Source organism: Neofelis nebulosa, chromosome 7, assembly GCF_028018385.1.
Source record: "Neofelis nebulosa isolate mNeoNeb1 chromosome 7, mNeoNeb1.pri, whole genome shotgun sequence".
Taxonomy (NCBI): Eukaryota; Metazoa; Chordata; class Mammalia; order Carnivora; family Felidae; genus Neofelis; species Neofelis nebulosa.
Genome location: NC_080788.1, coordinates 108,727,419 through 108,745,884, shown reverse-complemented (window position 1 = coordinate 108,745,884; position 18,466 = coordinate 108,727,419). Strand labels below are relative to the sequence as shown.

The 18,466-nt window shown below is 34.8% G+C and overlaps 1 protein-coding gene across 8 annotated transcripts in view; it reads right to left on the bottom strand.

The window, feature by feature from the left end:
* SLC38A6 (solute carrier family 38 member 6) overlaps positions 1–18,466 on the bottom strand; it is a 75,780-nt gene that overhangs the window by 34,033 nt on the left and 23,281 nt on the right. For all 8 annotated transcript variants that reach the window (XM_058739237.1, XM_058739238.1, XM_058739239.1 and 5 more), the window contains one exon: positions 9,886–9,964. In XM_058739237.1, coding sequence (XP_058595220.1) covers positions 9,886–9,964 — 79 coding nt within the window. The remainder of the gene's footprint in view (positions 1–9,885; positions 9,965–18,466) is intronic.

Below are 18,466 nucleotides of genomic sequence, written 5' to 3'. Positions count from 1 at the left end.
AATCAGAAACAAACATCTAATACCATGACAATTTAAAAAAAAAATTTAAGTTTATTTATTTTTTGAGAGAGAGACAAGGGAGGGGCAAAGAGAGAGGGAAAGAGAGAGAGCATCCCAAGCAGGCTCTGCACTGTCAGCGCAGAGCCCCATGCAAGGCTTGAACTCATGAACCGTGAGATCATGACCTGAGCAGAAACCAAGAGCTTGACACTTAACTACTGAGCCACCTAGGTGCCCTTAGGACCATGACAATTCTAAAACAAATTATGTGACTAGGGAACAATTTCAAAAAAGAAATTTTTATAAGTATAATAACGTAATGAATACTCAGTAAACATCATAAATATATATAGCATGATAGCAATTTTGAGGAAAAGATAGATTCATTAAAAATGGAAAGGAACTACAACATATTGATAGGCATCATCTCTGGGTGATAGAATGATGAGTAATTTTTATTCTTTACAGTTTTCTATATTTTTCAAATTATCAAGAAAGAGCATGAATTACCAGGGAAAAAAGTACTATATTTTTCATATAAAGGCATTAGCATATTAAATGAAATAAAGGCAAGTTAAAAGTGTGTGATGATGTATTTGATTACTTAAGAAAATTGGATGAACACTAAAAAAAAAAAAAAAAATGGTCAGAAGGACAGATTTAAAATACCAGAAGCATATATGTCTATGTGGTAGCAATATGAGCAATTTTTATTTTCTCCTGGTTTACATATAGATGGGTTTCAATTTTCTAATATAAAATACATGTGTATAAGTTTTAAAACGTTAGAGTTAATGCCCCAAGAATTTAATAGTAAAGATTTCACTTTAGTATGTAAAGGACAAACAATTCATGCAAGAAGTGTAACTAGTAAATACACACAAAGAAAAATCCAATCTCTGGTGCTAATTTAAGAAATAAAAATGAGGCTGTTGAAATTAAACTAGTAAAATTATTTTAAAAACAATATTCAAGGATGTGGCACAATTGATCTTTCACGCATTGTTAGTGATCTTGTCAATTACTACTACTTCTGGAAAAACAATGACAATATGTAGCAAAAGCAATAAAAATATGGTAATCTAAGAAAATAATCTATAATATAAAGAATTCTATGTGCATGAAACTATGAATATAACATTATTATAATATTAAGAAGATGGCAGGAAGTCCTATATATTTAACAATAGAAAATATTAGGTCAATTAACAGCATATTCAGTGGAATGTTATGCAGCTTTAAAAAAAAAGACAATTTAGTGAAATGGAAATGATAAAAGTATAAAATATATGGTTGTTAACTATGTTTAAAAAAGCTTGGGAAAATTAAAAGGGAATGAAATAACCATGATTAGGTAAGAGATGGTATTATGCATGATTTTTATTTTTTATCTGCCTTTTCTAAATTTCCTGTAATCATTTTTCACTGAAACATATACATATATACACACGCACAATAGTAACAAAGTAAAATTCATGCCAATATGGGAGCTAGAGTATCAAAGACAATAGGGATTATTTGTCCAAATCATATGGTAGATGCTCTCAGAATTCCCAGTTAGTGAAAATGCATCTTCTTTTTCTACCATGTAGCTAAAGTCTCCCACTGGCCTGTTAAATTAAGAAAATGGATAGGGACATCTGGATGGCTCAGTTGGTTAAGCATCCATCTCTTGATTTCAGTTCAGGTCGTGATCTCATAGTCATGAGACTGAGCCCTACGTCGGGCTCTGCACTGGGTGTGGAGCTTGCTTAAGGTTCTCTCTCTCCTTTTCTCTCTACACCTCTCCCACTTGCACTCTCAAATTAAAAAAGAAAGAAAGAAAGAAAGAAAGAAAGAAAGAAAGAAAGAAAGAAAGAAAGAAAGAAAGAAAGAAAGAAAGAAAGAAAAGAAAAAGAAAAGAAAAGAAAAGAAAAGAAAAGAAAAGAAAAGAAAAGAAAACGGACAAATTCCTAGAACCATACATCAAAATTGAATCATGAGAAATAGGAAATACGAACAGAGCACTAATGAGTAAGGAAAATGAATCAGTAATCAAAAACTTCCCAACAAAGAAAAGCCCAGGTCCAGATAGTTTTAATGATGAATTCTACTAAATATTTAAAGAAGAATTTATGCCAATTCTTCTCCAACTCTTCCAAAACTCTGAAGAGAAGGGAACACTCCCAAATTCACTTTACAAGGGCAGAATACTCTAATATCAAAGCCAGATAAGGATACTACAAAAAAAGAAAACTACACATCAAAATTCCTGATTAATACAGATGCAAAAATCCTCAAAAAAATATTAGCAAACTGAATTCAGTGGCACATTAAAAAGATCACATACCATGATCAAGTAGAATTTATCCCTGCAATACAAGGGTGGTAGGACATATGTAAATCAATAAATGTGACACAGCACATTAATAGTATGAGAGATAAAAATCATATGATCATCTCAACATATGAGAAAAAGCATTTGACAAAATACAATAACCTTTTATAATAAAAGTTTCAATAAACTAGGTATAAAAGGAACATACTTCAACATAATAAAGGCCATACACAACAAACCCATAGCTAACATCATACTCGATAGGGAAAGGTTGAAAGCTTTTCCCTAAGATCAGGAACCACACAAGGGTGCCCAATCTCACCACTCTTCTTTTTTAAAATTTTATTAAAATTTTTTTTAATGTTTATTCATTTTTGAGAGACAGAGAGAGACAGAGCATGAGTGGGGAAGGGGCAGAGAGAAGGAGACACAGAATCTGAAGCAGGCTCCAGGCTTTGAGCTGTCAGCACAGAGCCCCATGCTGGGCTTGAACTCACGAACTGCGAGATCACGACCTGAGCCAAAGTCGGACGCCCAACCGACTGAGCCATTCAGGTGCCCCCCACCCCCTCATCGCATCACTCTTTTTAAACATGGTACTGGAAGTCCTAGCTAGACAGCCAAATTGGAAAAGAAGTAGTAAATCTGTTTTTATTTGCAGATTATACGATCTTATACACAGGAAATCTCAACCAAAAAACTGTTAGAACTATCAACACATTCAGTAAAGTTGGAGGATACAAAATCAACTTACAGAAACCAGTTACATTTCTATACACTAACAACAAAATATCTGAAAAAGAAATAAAGAAAACAATCCCATTTATGACAGCACCAAAACCAATAAAATATGTAGGAATAAATTTAACCAAGGAAGTGAAAATTCAATACACTGAAAACTGTAATACTTTGATGACAGAAATTAAAGACACAAATGAAAAGCTATCCTGTCCATGTTCATAGGTAGGAAAAATTAATTTGTTAAAATGTCCATACTGCCCAAAGCTATCTATAGATTTAACATATTCCCTATCAAGATTTCAATGACACTTTTTATACAAATAGAACAAACGATCCTAAAATTTGTTTTTGTTTTTTTTTTTAAATTTTTTTTTCAACGTTTTTTTAATTTATTTTTGGGACAGAGAGAGACAGAGCATGAACGGGGGAGGGGCAGAGAGAGAAGGAGACACAGAATTGGAAACAGGCTCCAGGCTCCGAGCCATCGGCCCAGAGCCTGACGCGGGGCTCGAACTCACGGACCGCAAGATCGTGACCTGGCTGAAGTCGGATGCTTAACCGACTGCGCCACCCAGGCGCCCCAAACGATCCTAAAATTTGTATGGAACCACAAAAGATCCCAGATAGCGAGAGCAATCCTGAGAGAAAAAACAAAGCATCACTCGCACTTCCTGATCCTAAACTATGCTACCAAGCTGCTATACCATTCAAAATAGCATAGTTCTGGCTTAAAATAGACACATAGACCAACAGAACAAATAACAGAGCCCAGAAACAACTCTGTGTCCATATACAGCCAACTAACATTTGACAAGGGAGCCAAGAGTGTTCAATGGGGAAAAAATTTTCTTTAATAAATGGTGCTAGGAAAACTGGATAAACACATGCAGAAAAATAAAAAGGACCCCTATCTTATACCACTCACAAAAATTAACTTAAAATGGATTAAAGACTTAAGTGTAATATCGGACCATAAAACTTCTACAAGAAAACATAGGAAAGTAACTCTTTGACATTGGTTTTGGCATTTATTTTTTGGACACGACATCAAAAGTATAAGCAACAAAAGCAGAAATAAGTGGCACTACATCAAACTAAAATGCTTCTGTACCGCAAAAGAAACAACAAACAATACAAAGAGTCAATCTATGGAATGAGAGAAAATATTTGGAAACCATATCTTTGGTAGGGAGTTGATATCTAAATTATATAAAGAACTCATACAAAGCAATAGCAAAAAAAAAATTGAACAATCCAATGTAAAAATGGGCAGAGGAAATGAACATTCTTCCAAAGACGACATGCAAATGTCCAACGAGTATATGAAAAGGAGCTCGACATCACTAATCTTCTGAGAAATGCAAATTAAAACCACAATGAGATATCAGCTCACACTTGTTAGTATGGGTATCAAAAAGACAAGAAATAGCAAGTGTTGGTGAGGAAGTAGCGATAAAGTAATCCTTGTGCACTGTTAGTGAGAATGCGAATTGGTTCAGCCATTATGGAAAATAGTACGGACGTTCCTAAGAAAATTAAAAATAGAACTACCATATGATCCAGTGATGCCACTTCCGGGTGATATATCCAAAGGAAAACAGGATATGGAAAAGATAGCTGCAGTTCCTTATTTATTGCAGCATTATTCACAATAGCCAAGATATAGAAACAACCTAAGAGTTTGTCAGTAGATGAATGGATAAAGATGTGAGATATGTGTGTGTATATATGTATCTATCTATCTATATATATAATATACATATGGAATAATGGAATATTATTCAGCCACGAGAAAGAAGGAAATCTTGCCACTTGTGACAATATGGATGGACTCTGAGGGTGTTGTGCTAAGTGAGATAAGTCAGGCAGAAAAAAGATCATTATCGTTTATCACTTATATGTAGAATCAAAAAAAGCCACACTCACAGAAACAGAGTAGAATGGTGGTTACCAGGGGTGAGGGTGGGGGTGGGCAAGGGAACTGAGATGTTGGTTAAATGGTACAATTTGCAATTAGAGGATGAATAAGTTCTGGGGATCTAATGTACAGCCTTCTGATTGTAGTGAACAATAATGTATACCTGAAAGTTGCTAGGAGAGTAGATCCTTAATAGAACGTGATGGAGGGGTTAGTTAACACTATTGTGGTAATCACACTGCAATATAGAAGTGTGCTGACATGTTGTACACCTTAAATGTATACAATGTCATAGGTTATTTATATCTCAGTTTAAGAAAAAAGAAAGAAAAGGTTTTCCTCTACATGGGTTTCCACCCCTGGCTTCCGACATGGACTTCATCGTGCACTGTGTCCTTTTGTACCCTGGTTTAAGAGGAAGTCCTCTGTAACGTATCTTTCCTGGGTATTGTTGGGTGCCAGCAACTTCCTCTTAAACAGAGCAAAAGAAGGAGCAGCAGCAGAAATAGCACCATGATGACACCTTTCCCTTTTTCACTCTAATTCATGTCTTTAGGAAATGCATGTGTCAGAACCCAAAAACCTATGCACAAGTATTTCTAGCACTAATGGACCCAAAGATGTGTTCTCTGCATTTGCACATGCCTCTCAATTCCTGTATGCAGGAGGACCTAAGAGCACACATATTAAGAATACAAAATGACGGGGCACCCGCGTGGCTCAGTCGGTTAGGCGTCCGACTTCAGCTCAGGTCATGATCCCACAGTTCATGAGTTCAAGCCCCATGTAGGGCTCTGTGCTGACAGCTCAGAGCCTGGAGCCTACTTCAGATTATGTGTCTCCCTCTCTCTCTGTCTTTCCTCCACTCACACTGTTTCTCAAAAAAGGAATAAATGTCAAAAAAAAAAAAAAGAATACAAAATGATATTGGGCATGTTCCTCTTCTAGTCACTCTTGAATTCAAGTGTCAAAATGGGAACTTCAAAATATCCCTCATTGAGGAACACCTAGCCACCAAATTTCTGAAAACTGCAAAAAGCCCAGGGCTCTCTGCCTAAAACCACGCTCCTTCTGGGACCCAATATCAGACCCAGACCACTGCAGTGTCAGGAGAAAAAAGACCCAAAGGAGCACCAAAGCAGATTCCATCTGACAGTTCTGCTGTTCCTACTGTCACGAAGGTGGAGTTGTGCAGAGGGCATATTGATCTTTAGGACCAAAGACTCTTTTCTCTTGTGTAAGAATAAAGGAACACTTTAAGTCCTGAAGTTTATAACTTACACAACTTATATAACGTATTACAACTATATCAGACCACAATTCACTCATGTCCAAAAGCCATGAGACTGCCCAAAGCACTTAACCGTGGGACTAAAGACAATGTCACCTCCTCCCAGCAGTCCCTCAGAATCACAGTTATGGTATGTTAGTGGATACTAACACATGCCTCAGATACTGCCTCCTTTTTCTCAGAACGGTGCTTTCCTTTAAACTGTCCTCTTCATAGGACTGGATTTTAAATTCCTGATATAAAAAGAACTTTATTGGGGTGCCTGGGTGGCTCAGTCAATTCAGTGTCCAACTCTTGATCTCGGCTCAGGTCATGATTTCATGGTTCGTGAGATCGAGCCCCACAGCAGGCTCTGTGCTGACAGTGCAGGATTCTCTCTCCCTTCCTCTCTGGCCCTCCCCTGCTGGCGTAAGCTCTCTCTCTCAAAGTAAATAAAGAAATAACCAACAAACAAATAAAACTTTATTGCAAAATATAATTTCTCTATCCCTGGCTTGGCTACTGGGTAATCATTTCTTCTTAAGGTACATTAATAAAGCCAATTGCAAATACAGTGCTTTTCTTTACCATTCAACCATAAGGCAATATAGTAATGCACAGTAAAGTTAGTTTAGATTTGATGTGCACGTCACAGTCAACTGAGTTGTGTTTGGCGATGGATAGTTTCCAAAGAACAGAGGTGATTAAACTTGCAAAATAAAACCCAGCCCGAGAAATACAAGCCAGTAAAACATAATCTCAAAAAGCACCTATTAAATAAGCATCTTTTATAAATCAAAATTTTAGAAGAATATACTAACCTTAAATTTTTTCCTAAGGGGGAAAAAGAATTATCTAACCGAACCCCTGTTTTCCTACTGTAATCTAAATATACATTCCTTTAAGCCAAAAGAATTAGAGTAAAAAGTTTTATACTTCCTAAAAAACTTGTTTGATCTGTGGATTTAATCCTATATGATAAAAATGTTCCAAGTATGAAATATAGAGTTTAAATCCTTAGCTGTATTGCAAATGCTTTGGCATGCAGATGCTTTTTTCCATATTTTAATGAAAACCAGATTTATTTATAAGTTGCTTTAATTTCATTCTCGAATAGAATGGAACAAGAGTATCATATGTTCTGAATTAGGATCTTACTCACATCCCATATCAATTATGTAACTCAAATGCAAGACAACTTAATTGTGTCAATCATATTCCCCTGACAAGATCATTAAATGTTAACAGAGAGCTTCCAACTTTTAACAGCCATAGATTTTTAAAATATAAATTATTCTGTGAAAAATACCAATGCCTCATACAAGTTTGGGATTAAGTATTATAGTTTCTGACTTCTAACAGTAATTTTTGAAATCAGAATATTGTGAACATACGGTTTCTTTTTGATAACATCTTTTTAGAGGTTTATATTTCACAAAGGTACATCAAATCTCACAGAAAATAAGCACACCTGAAAGACCTTAACTGCAATTTATTGTCAAACCCTAAAATAAAAGCATATCAATATCATATTGACTCAGAAGAAATAGTGCTATGTAACTTTTAAAATACACTGTCCTAGACAGTTGTTAATTACCATAACATTTGTTTCTTAATTATTTTACAGCATCAAGCTTTAAAGATTAATGATTTATCTATATTCTGACCAACTAATATAGTCTCTTATTAATGTTCTTCAAAATTCTGAAGTCCCAAGTAAGCAAATGTACATTTCATGTACAACAAGATGAGGCTGTCCAAGAGATGTGCAATTTTCCAAAACCGAGATGATACAAACTGGCCACAGTATTTTGAAGTATAGTTTTAAAAATCAATTTCTGACATATAAAAATACCATTGTAATCAATTTTCCACTAAGATGAATAAGATGGGAGTTTATTATTATTTTTTTTTTTAGACAAACCAGAAAAAAATCCCAACCAAATTGCAATTGATTTAAATTGAAGCTATGGTAAAAGTATCGCATTTACAGAAAGAAGACCTAAATTTTAATGGCAGTTCTGTCTTATGCTACCTTAATTATTTCTAACATTTTATATGCGTTTTTATCCCTTCTCTTTCCACAAAGACATATGACAATAAAAATTTAAACAGAAGTCGCCAAATTCAGGAGCAAGAAAAAGGCAAAGCACATGTGACAACTATTAGGATTAACAGTTTATGCAACACATTCAAATTTGACTCTGACCTTCCTGGCAGAGCAAACAGGGCAAATTCACCTTTCATGTAGTTATTATTATTGAAATTTCTTTATTTTTAATTGCGGGTATATCTGACACACAAAATTATGGAATTTCTTAATTCCCCACATTTACACTATGCTATCAGCTTACAAAAAGCATTTGTATATACAATATCTTGTTTGATCATATCAACAACTTTCTTAAGAAGTTGTTCTTAAGAACACTGGTACCCCCATTAAGCCAGGTGAAGAAACCCAAACCACAGAATTAAGTCATATGGCCAAAAGAAGTAAAACTTCTTGAGGTCATTGAATGTCACATGGATAGAACATGTCTCCTTACTCTTAGTCTAACATTCCTGATTCTACTTCTCATGGCCTTGAGTTCTTAGCCCTAAACCTTAAAATAAACCTGTCACATAGAATTTTTTTGAATAATAGAAGTTGTCCTCATTATTTTCACAGCGATGCAAAAGTGAATTTAATACAGCTATTTCTTATAGCAATTGTTCATCAAACTAAGAGCATAAAATGTAACAGTAATTAGATAAAGCTGTAGATGAGGCAGTTGTGAACACCAAATGTGATAATTAATGTGGAAACCCTATAAACTGTAAAGTACTACACAAAGGCACAATAGTTTCTGATGATGAAAAATCATGCAGGACTTCGATTCCTATTCAGATCTGAAGTACACCATACTTTCCTTATAAATAGGTATTTGCAGTTGTCTAAGTAGAGTTTTTTCATGGAAGCCAAGTTGCAAAAGCTAAAAAGTTAATTTTGAAAACTTGCCCTTCAGTCCAGAACAAGTTCACATATTAGAGCACAACAGCCAAATATTTACATCAAAAAGTCTGATAGGTTTTTGTATTATGGTTTAGAAATTATGTGAAATAACTTGATGACATTTAAAAGAATTTATTCTGTCTTTTCGAGTTTATTCTTCGCAAAGTTTCTTTTCCTGTGCAAGGAAAAACAGAATTGTTTTTTTCCCATAAAAAGAGATGAGTCAATAGTCTTTAGAACCCAGTATTTTTTAAATAAGGGAGAAAGGAAGTATAATGTGGTTTAGTATTGTTTATAATATTGTTAAAAAACAGGAAATGAAATAATTAAATCCCTGCAAACCATTTATTTTTTCAAACCCTGCTTTAGAATAGAAATTCACAAGTGTGGCTATAACTTTATCACTGTGGTTTGCTGAAAAGCGACAGCAGTATTAACCACTCCCCTCCTTTGTTTAAGACCTTTACGGGCAGGACTTTCCACTAACCCTCATTCCCCACCTCATTTTTTCATTGAAAGAAGAAATTTCTCCTTTTTTCTTCTCCAAGAAACAGTTCCTTCCTGTCTTTGCCTAATATGCCATATCATGAATAAATACTTATTGAATTAATAAATTAATGGACACAACGGGAAATATTTTTTCTTACCCAGTATGGCCTCCTGACAAAAATTCTGAAATAGCAGCAGGAAGCTCTGTTTTAATAATTACAAGATATGATGACATAGCTGCAAAAAAAGATAAAAACAGTTTCTATTAGAATTCTATACTTCTTAACCATTTAAAGAATAATTTATACAGAAACACAGATGTCCATTAGGGCTTTGAAAACATGTGGAAGATTAACTCATACTGCATTATCCCAAAGGTATATACACACCAGGAATGGAGATAAATAACTGTGTAGAGAATAACTGGTAGCTCATTATAGATGCTTTGTTTACATTTCAAACCCAAGACAAACTATTTAGGTAAAAGGAAGGGTCTTAATTACAGGGAATTTATAAATGAAAAATTTTTTGATGTTTTGCACACATTTGTATGTTATCAACCCTGTTCAAGGCATTAGAGGTTAGTTTAGCAACAACTGATACAGAAACAGGAGTTAATAAGTACTAGAGAGAGACCCCCCCCACACACACACCCAAAGAAGTCTCACTCCCTTCCTCTCCATTTCTTTGCTTCCCCCCAACACATTATACATGTTATTATAAAATAAAAATAAAGTGCATAAGGAGTTACATTTTTAATTGTCCTCTAAAACTAATTAGAAAAGATTCAGTGGTAACTGCTAAGCATATTAAATGGACAAAACTTACAACTTTTATTCCATTTTATTAACAGAGCTCATCAGTATTATGTAATCAAAACCTGAAGCTAGCATTATTTCTTACATTTGATCTGACAGGATCCAAGAAAGAACTAGTTTTTAAAGCATTTTAATAATGATCCCATTTCTGATGCAGCTATAAAAAAAATCCTATAAACCTTCCATCATATATTAGGAAATATTTTAATATGGTTACAGAACATAGAACTCATTTATATGTAAATACTTGAGTTTAAGCTTACATGTTTAAGTACATAGAAACCCAGATGATTAGAGTCAGAACTTCAGTTTAACAGAGTAATAATCTCTCTTTCCCCCAGAGATTAAGTATATATTAAAAAAGGGCCAACAAGAGTATGTCCAAGAAGAATAAAGAGTGTACTCTGTACGCACGTTAATTTTATTACTTATTTATACTTCAGGAAACATTTTACTTTCTCCTTGGACCTACAAAAACTAAGAACACAAATGAATGCCAAGTCTGAATGGTAAAAATCTGGTGAAAAATTGATTAAAAGGCTCAAATGTTTAAACAGGAGAATGCATTTTTCTCAAACAACATGTGTAAACGTAGCTGAACTTCTCCACAATTATTACAGTACTATGTGACCACTGGAGAAAGAAAAAAAGGAAATATACTATTTTGTACATAAATTTATATGAAGATAGACAATAATTACATGCAAACACACGTACACAATTTTTTTTTAGTAAAGTAACGTACCCATGGCAAAATAAAATTTAGAACAGCTAAGTAAATACTCACTTCTCCTCAATGAAAATTCATTATGTATACACACATTTTCCAGTTTATGACTATTTATTTTCCCGTATTAGCATGGTCGTTGAAGTATAGCTTTTTGCCCAACAGAAGTACAGGACATTTCTTCAAACTCTTTTAGTTTTGGGGTATTGCAATTGATTGTATGTGAAAAGGTGTTCTGTATCATTCATTCAAAAGGAAAAATGCTATCAATTTGGCACAGAACAGAAGGAAGGTTTAGATTAACCTCCTTCACTCAAGGATTTGGGGTCTTGTTTATAATACTTTATCTATTCCAAAGAATCATACACATATGGTATGATGTTGAAAATCACGAGCTGAATTTTCTGCAACTGGCAAGCTGCTTAAATATATCTTGCAAGGAAAAAAAAAGAGACAAAAGTACCTTGAACACAAGGAATGCAGACTTCCTATACAATTGTAATTTATTATCCGCCCATCAGTCTTTCTTGCTTGGATTAATCCAACACCACGTGCGTTTCTAAAGTTTCAGACATTCATCTCTTTCAGTAATTTTCTATTATTTCTTTTAGATCTTTAGTTGTAAAAGCTTCAATGAATATGATATCATATTTCTTTCTAATACACAATCTGTCATTCTTCCCAGAATTTCTATTAGCCCCTGGCTAATCATTTGATCACTTTTATCCTCTATTGTAGCCTTAACTCTTTGGTTTTCAAATGGGAGTCCTATTTCATTACATTCCAGTCTGAAGAATCATGTATATTTCAAGAAACATGAACTCACCAAACATATGTTTCTCTCTCAAAAAGAGATCTCAGCATACAAGATATAATAAAACATGTAAATACTGCTTCTTTCTTAGAGAATGCTGGTGTTTGTTTTAAGAGCTACAAAACCACAGAGCTCCTGATGAGGAAAAGCCCCCATGATTAAGCAAGGAAAACAAAGACACTATCCTTTTCACTGTCTTCATTATTTTTTCCTAACCACAAGTAAACTTCCATGCAAGGACTACCACCTTAACATAGTATATATAATACAGAGAAGAAGCAAAACAGACTACCAAATATATATTAACTTAGCAAATACATCTTAATTAGATTCACATAAAAAGGACAACTAGCTCAATTAAAAAAAAAAGTTTTAAAGATATAATTATCAACAGGAGAGCTCATACATCCATTGTTTATAACCAAAAGGTTCACTAGATCAAACAGCTGCCTGCCACACCTTTTGTCTCATGTCTTCTATTAATGACATAAGGAAGTGCTTAAAGACCTATCTTAGAGACAGTTCATAAGCAAGAATTTGTAAATGATTTTTGCTGACATCCATACACAGCATAGACTCCTAACACAAGACGCACCATGTTGTACTCTAAATTAATAGCGGTACCAGGGTCATCCATTTTAGCCATGGTTATAGTTAAGTGATTCTGGCCCCCACACTACCAAGCCAGAATTGGTGCTAAAGGACATACCTTGATGACAGGCATTCAAGCCATTACAAATCACTTAGTTTTACCACATTAACTAAGTATTCTTTTCTTCTTCATTTTAAACATAACTACTAGAACTCACTCAATGGAAACTGCCCTGGGAAGGAAATAAAAAAATCTGTCAACCCAATCAAAACACAGAAGTTGAAAGTATTCTTTGAAAACCATGCGGAGAACCAAGTGTTATATTAAGAAATGACTAAAATAGGGTAAAATTTGACTAGACAATAGCAAGTAGTAAGCTGTTAATATTGGTTGCTCTAATCATAAAAGAGAAACACATGAGCTGGGAACATGGACACTGAAGGAAGAGATGCCAGAAATACAGAACAGGGGAAAGAGACCTGTGAGAGAAGAACCATGAGAACAGTGAACACTTTTGGGTTTGGGATGCCTATACCATGCTGGCCAGTATTCTAAGTGATCTGCAAGTTATTTCCTCATTTAACCTTTACCACAAAGCTGTGAGGTATTTCTTTCACAGATAAAGATATGGAGGCACAAAGAAGTAACTTGCCCAAGGTGGTAATGGTATAAACAGCCAGTCTGGCTTGAGAAATTTGCACTGTTAACTATTATGGAAAAGTGCAGGAGCAAAGTGAAGAAGAATCCACCACAGGAAAGAAAAAATAAGGGTAGTCTATGAAAAGGACCACTCCCTAGAATTATTTTTTCTTCTGTCATGAGCATTTCAATAACAAATTGCTTATGAATGCTGGAGTTCAAAGAAATTAGTTAGAAGTTTTAAAAACACTTAGGTTGATCTCACTTTGACATGTATTTTCAATGTAATTTATTTCAGCTTTGTAGCTGGTTTGGTAGAGTTATTAGTACAAGATTTCTCAGATAAGCCAAGGAGTTTCATGAGGGACCCCGTTGCATTATTCTATGATTCTAATGCATCTACAGCTATTATTGTAATTCACAGGAGAAAGTTTCCTATTCTCACATATTTGAGATATTAACATCAAACTGAAATGTAAAAAAAAAAAAAAAAAATTAAAACAACAGACCAATCTCTCTTCCCAAAAACCCTGTATTCTTCTGGACTACTTTTCCCAGGACTCCTTAAAAAAAAAAAAAAAGGAAAGAAAGCCTCAACTGGAATCTAGGTCTAACAAATCATTAGTTTGTAAAAATAATTATCCTTTTTGTTAAACTCTTAAAATACACGTATGAAGATAAGATTACATACAGCTATTTTTAAAACAGAATTAGGTTTTCAGCACTTGGAGGAAGTTCAGCAACTTCTCAAAGGATTAGTCAGCCAGCCCTAAACAGATGTACTATGGGAGGAAATAATAAGTTTGCCTTTCCGTCTGAGAGATTCAATTTTACTTCAAACATGTTTTTAGTCATGGATAGCAACTGGTTTATTCTATTCAACATGTCTTATTAACCCAGTATTCCTCCTAAGTGTCCAAATGCCACTGAAAGGCTATCCTCACTCAAAATAGTACACAACACAATCTCTTTTTCTAAAATCCTGAAAAATGTCACTTCCTTAATTTGCACACAAATGGAAATCAAAATACATGGAGGAAATTTTCTCCCATAACCCTAAGAAAATGTATATCATTATCATTTATCAAGATCTCAAATTTGAACACAATGGGACCAGAATATTTACTATTCTAAAATCCCCTAACTGAACTTCAGTGAGTCATGGGTATAAATGGCATAATGAATACATACACTGAATACATAATGACTACAAAGATATTGTAATAGCAATATAACAGGACGGATGGTAGGTACCCTTGTGGTGAGCATAGAATAATGTATAAAAATGTTGGGGCGCCTGGGTGGCTCAGTCGGTTAAGCGTCTGACTTCAGCTCAAGTCACGATCTCACGGTCCGTGAGTTCGGGCCCCGCGTCGGGCTCTGGGCTGATGGTTCAGAGCCTGGAGCCTGCTTCCGATTCTGTGTCTCCCTCTCTCTCTGCCCCTTCCCCATTCATGCTCTGCCTCTCTCTGTCTCAAAAATAAATAAAACGTTAAAAAAAATGTAAAAATAAAATAAAATAAAAATGTCAAATCACTTAAAGTTGTACACCTGAAACTAATGTAACATTATGCATCCACTCTACCACTATCCACTCAAATAATTTTAAAAAATCATTACTAAGAAATATATCACTTTCAAAACCTTTTTAAAGTGACATGTTGCCAGTAAATTTTGTCAAAGTATGTATTTATGAAAAAAAAACTCCTTCCAAATTTCCTATATCCTTCCTATTCTAAGGCAGTGCTTCCCAGAATTTCTGGACATACTGTTCAGGTTCAAAAAAGCTGTAGTATGTCCACAGATAAGCTGACCAGCAGATGGCGTTGAAACAGCACGTCCAATCCCAGTCTCCCAGGGGACAATACAAACTAGTACATCTAAAATGAGTTCATCATCTTACAAAAAACAAAAATACAGGCAGAAAATAAAAATAAATAGCTTCTAATTTATCTAACATTAAATCACGAATTTTACAAATACTGAGACTTTGAAATTTTTATAGATCTCAACTGAAAACAATCTTATTTATACCTTTCTGACGATGAGATTTAGAAATTGTCCTGTTTGAGTACAAACAAGGGCTGTGGGGTTTCTTTTAAAACAGATTGCCAAACTGAGGTGTTAATCAAGACTGTTGGTCTTGTAGGTTTGTAGGGCCTGTGCCAGACTGGAAAATCTGGATCATTCTAGCACTTTCAGGAAGTTTCAGTAAGACTACTTAATGTTTAGGTTCTCCTTTCACAGTATGTAGCAGTGATTCAATCTTTAATCTCCTTTAAGGAATTGGGACTTTAAAGAACTAAATAAAGAATATGCTAGCCATAGTGGTCCTTCTTATTTTATAAAGAGCAAAGTAAGGATTTAACATACTCCTTGGAGCCACTTACCTTTCCACACTTTGAGAGGACTGAAATACAAAACCAGAAAAAACATCAACTAACTTCACTTTATCATGCACTTCTAGGAGTCCACAGGACTTTCTCTGGCTTGACTAAAAATGACTTGGGGTTTACTGTTTGATTTCTAGCAATATTTTAGCCTACCTAGTGGTCTATATTGAGAGTTCAAATGAATGTGAAACTAACTACTTACTTTGGTTTTTAGGAAAAGAATCTCATAATGCAAAAATGCTAGAAGGACTATGTGGAAATTACCTACATTTATTTGCCACTACAGTTCTTACTCCTTTTTTTACTAGTAGCCCACCAAATTCAAACCCTAAGCCAGAGTTCTCTTGCCGGTACTAGCATTAAATATTAAAACTTCCAGATGTCTCTTTACCGACTTTGTGTCCCAGCAGCAATGACTCTGAGTGAATGTCACTCCAGCTCCTGACGAAATGGCCAGCTGGGGGCTATTGCTGGGGCCTATTTCAGGCCCTGAATTCATTAGTGTTGGGAGGAGATAAGGAATTGCCTCGAAGTAGTATTTTACTGGAGGGCTTTCCATATTCCAAAGGCAAACGTTTCCAAAAGCTAAGAATAAGAGTGCTATATTTAGTGAGTCACATTTTTTTCTATCATAAAGCTTAGAAATTATTCAAAGATACTATATTTTTCCAATCAATTTGTTAGACTACATCAGTGCCCTGTGACTAATACTTGGTGCCTCATTGATCCTGGGGGAAAGAGGTTTTCTGACAGTAAATTCTTTCCTAAACAAGCTATGTCCTCACTTATAATATTCCATGGTCGCTCTTGCCAGTTGATCAATTCTTTTCCTCCTAAAGAAGCACCAAGCCAGGCCGCTGGCTTTTCCTTCTCTCCCTCCTCTTACTCCTTCCTTTTTTCCCATAATAAATATTACTTATGAAATGTCTATTATATGCTAGACACTAAGAACACAAATGAATGAGCAAATTACTTGGATTTATGTAATAAAGAGATGTAGGGATACGCTGGGTCTTTACTGACACATCCATGTAACAAATATTGATCAAGAACAATTCATAATCGGGCTCTGTGTTGACAGTTCAGAGCCTGGAGCCTGATTCAGATTCTGTGTCTCCCTCTCTCTGCTCCTCCCCAACTCATGCTCTCACTTTCTCAAAAACAAATGTTAAAAAAATTTTTTTTTAAAAAAGGGCAATTCATGATCATTTTGACTTTAAAGATCTTCCTCTTCCATATTTCTCATAGATTCATCAGGGGCACAGAATCCTAAGAAAACTGAAAAATGTTTAAATGTTACAAAGACTAGAAGAGTTAAGAAGCATTAATCTAAAATATGATTACCAGGATGCCTGGGTGGCTCAGTCAGTAAGCGTTGGACTTCGGCTCAGGTAATGAACTCAGGGTTTGTGAGTTCAAGCCCCGCATCAGACTCTGTGCTGAAAGCTTGGAGCCTGCTTCGGATTCTGTGTCTCCCTCTCTCTCTCTCTGCCCCTCCCCTGCTCATGCTCTGTCTCTGTCTCTCAAAATTAAATAAATGTTTAAAAGTGAAAGTAAGATAAAATAAAATAAAATAAAATAAAATATGATTACCTAACCTCAAAATAACAGATTTCAAAATATTTTAATTCTATTTTATATAAATAAGATCTAACTCTCAATACTTTCAGCCTTTTAATTTTTATATAATTCTAATCTACAAACCATTCTCTGGGCTTTCAAATTTCTTTCCATCATTAATGTAGTATATAAAATGGTCTCTTTGAGGCAAAATCTTAGGCTTTTAAGTAAAATTCAACAAATATTATTTATTGAGTTTCTCTACTAGAAATTAGGTCAAGTTAGGAAAACAAATGAAAACACATAGTTCTTATCCCCAAGGAGTTTTAAAAATCCTCAACATTTAGTATTTCCACAGATTTTCAAACACTTACTATATCACAGCAGAAAGAATAAAGTCTTTAGCAGTAGAGAGAGTGAAGTTGAGTCCCAGCTTTATTAAAGGGTAAATGTAAGCAAGTTATTTATTCCCTCTACACACTAACCTCTTCCTCTGTAAAATGAGGATAACATCATCTCCCTTGAAGAGCTGCTGTAAGTACAACTAAAATGTGTAGTAGAATGTCTGATCTAGAGAGGATCTATTATAGTCATTTTTCAATTCTAAATAATCAATACAAAAACTCAGCCATTTATACCAATAATTATCATCCTATCTTTCAGAAAATGCTACTGGAACCAAATTACATGCAGATGGGCATGTAAGAAGTACAAAAATTCTATCTGTGATGCTATATACTTCATATCATCTTATAAATATCCAACATATTTCTAATTGACAAAGAGAAAGGCAAAATCCAGTTTGAGGAAATAACATTAAATAAGTCATATGCACAACATAGTAAAGAACCTCCCGGATAAGTATGCTGGGCTTCTCAAGCATACAGAGTCTAGTAAGTACTCGTTTAGGACTTCCACAGAACCAACTTGCATCAATCAAAAACATACACCTGGGTGGCTCAGTCAGTTAAGCATCTGACTCTTGGTTTTGGCTCAAATCACGATCTCTCTGTTTAGTTGGTGGGTTTGAGCCATGCGTTGCACTCAGGCTGACAGTACAGAGCCTGCTTGGGATTCTCGCTCTCTCTCCCCTCGTCTCCCCAGCTCAGGCAAGCGCACATGCGCTCGCGTGCATTCTATCTCAAAATAATGTTAAAAAAAAAAAAAATACAACTTAAAAAAAAAAGAAAAAAAAA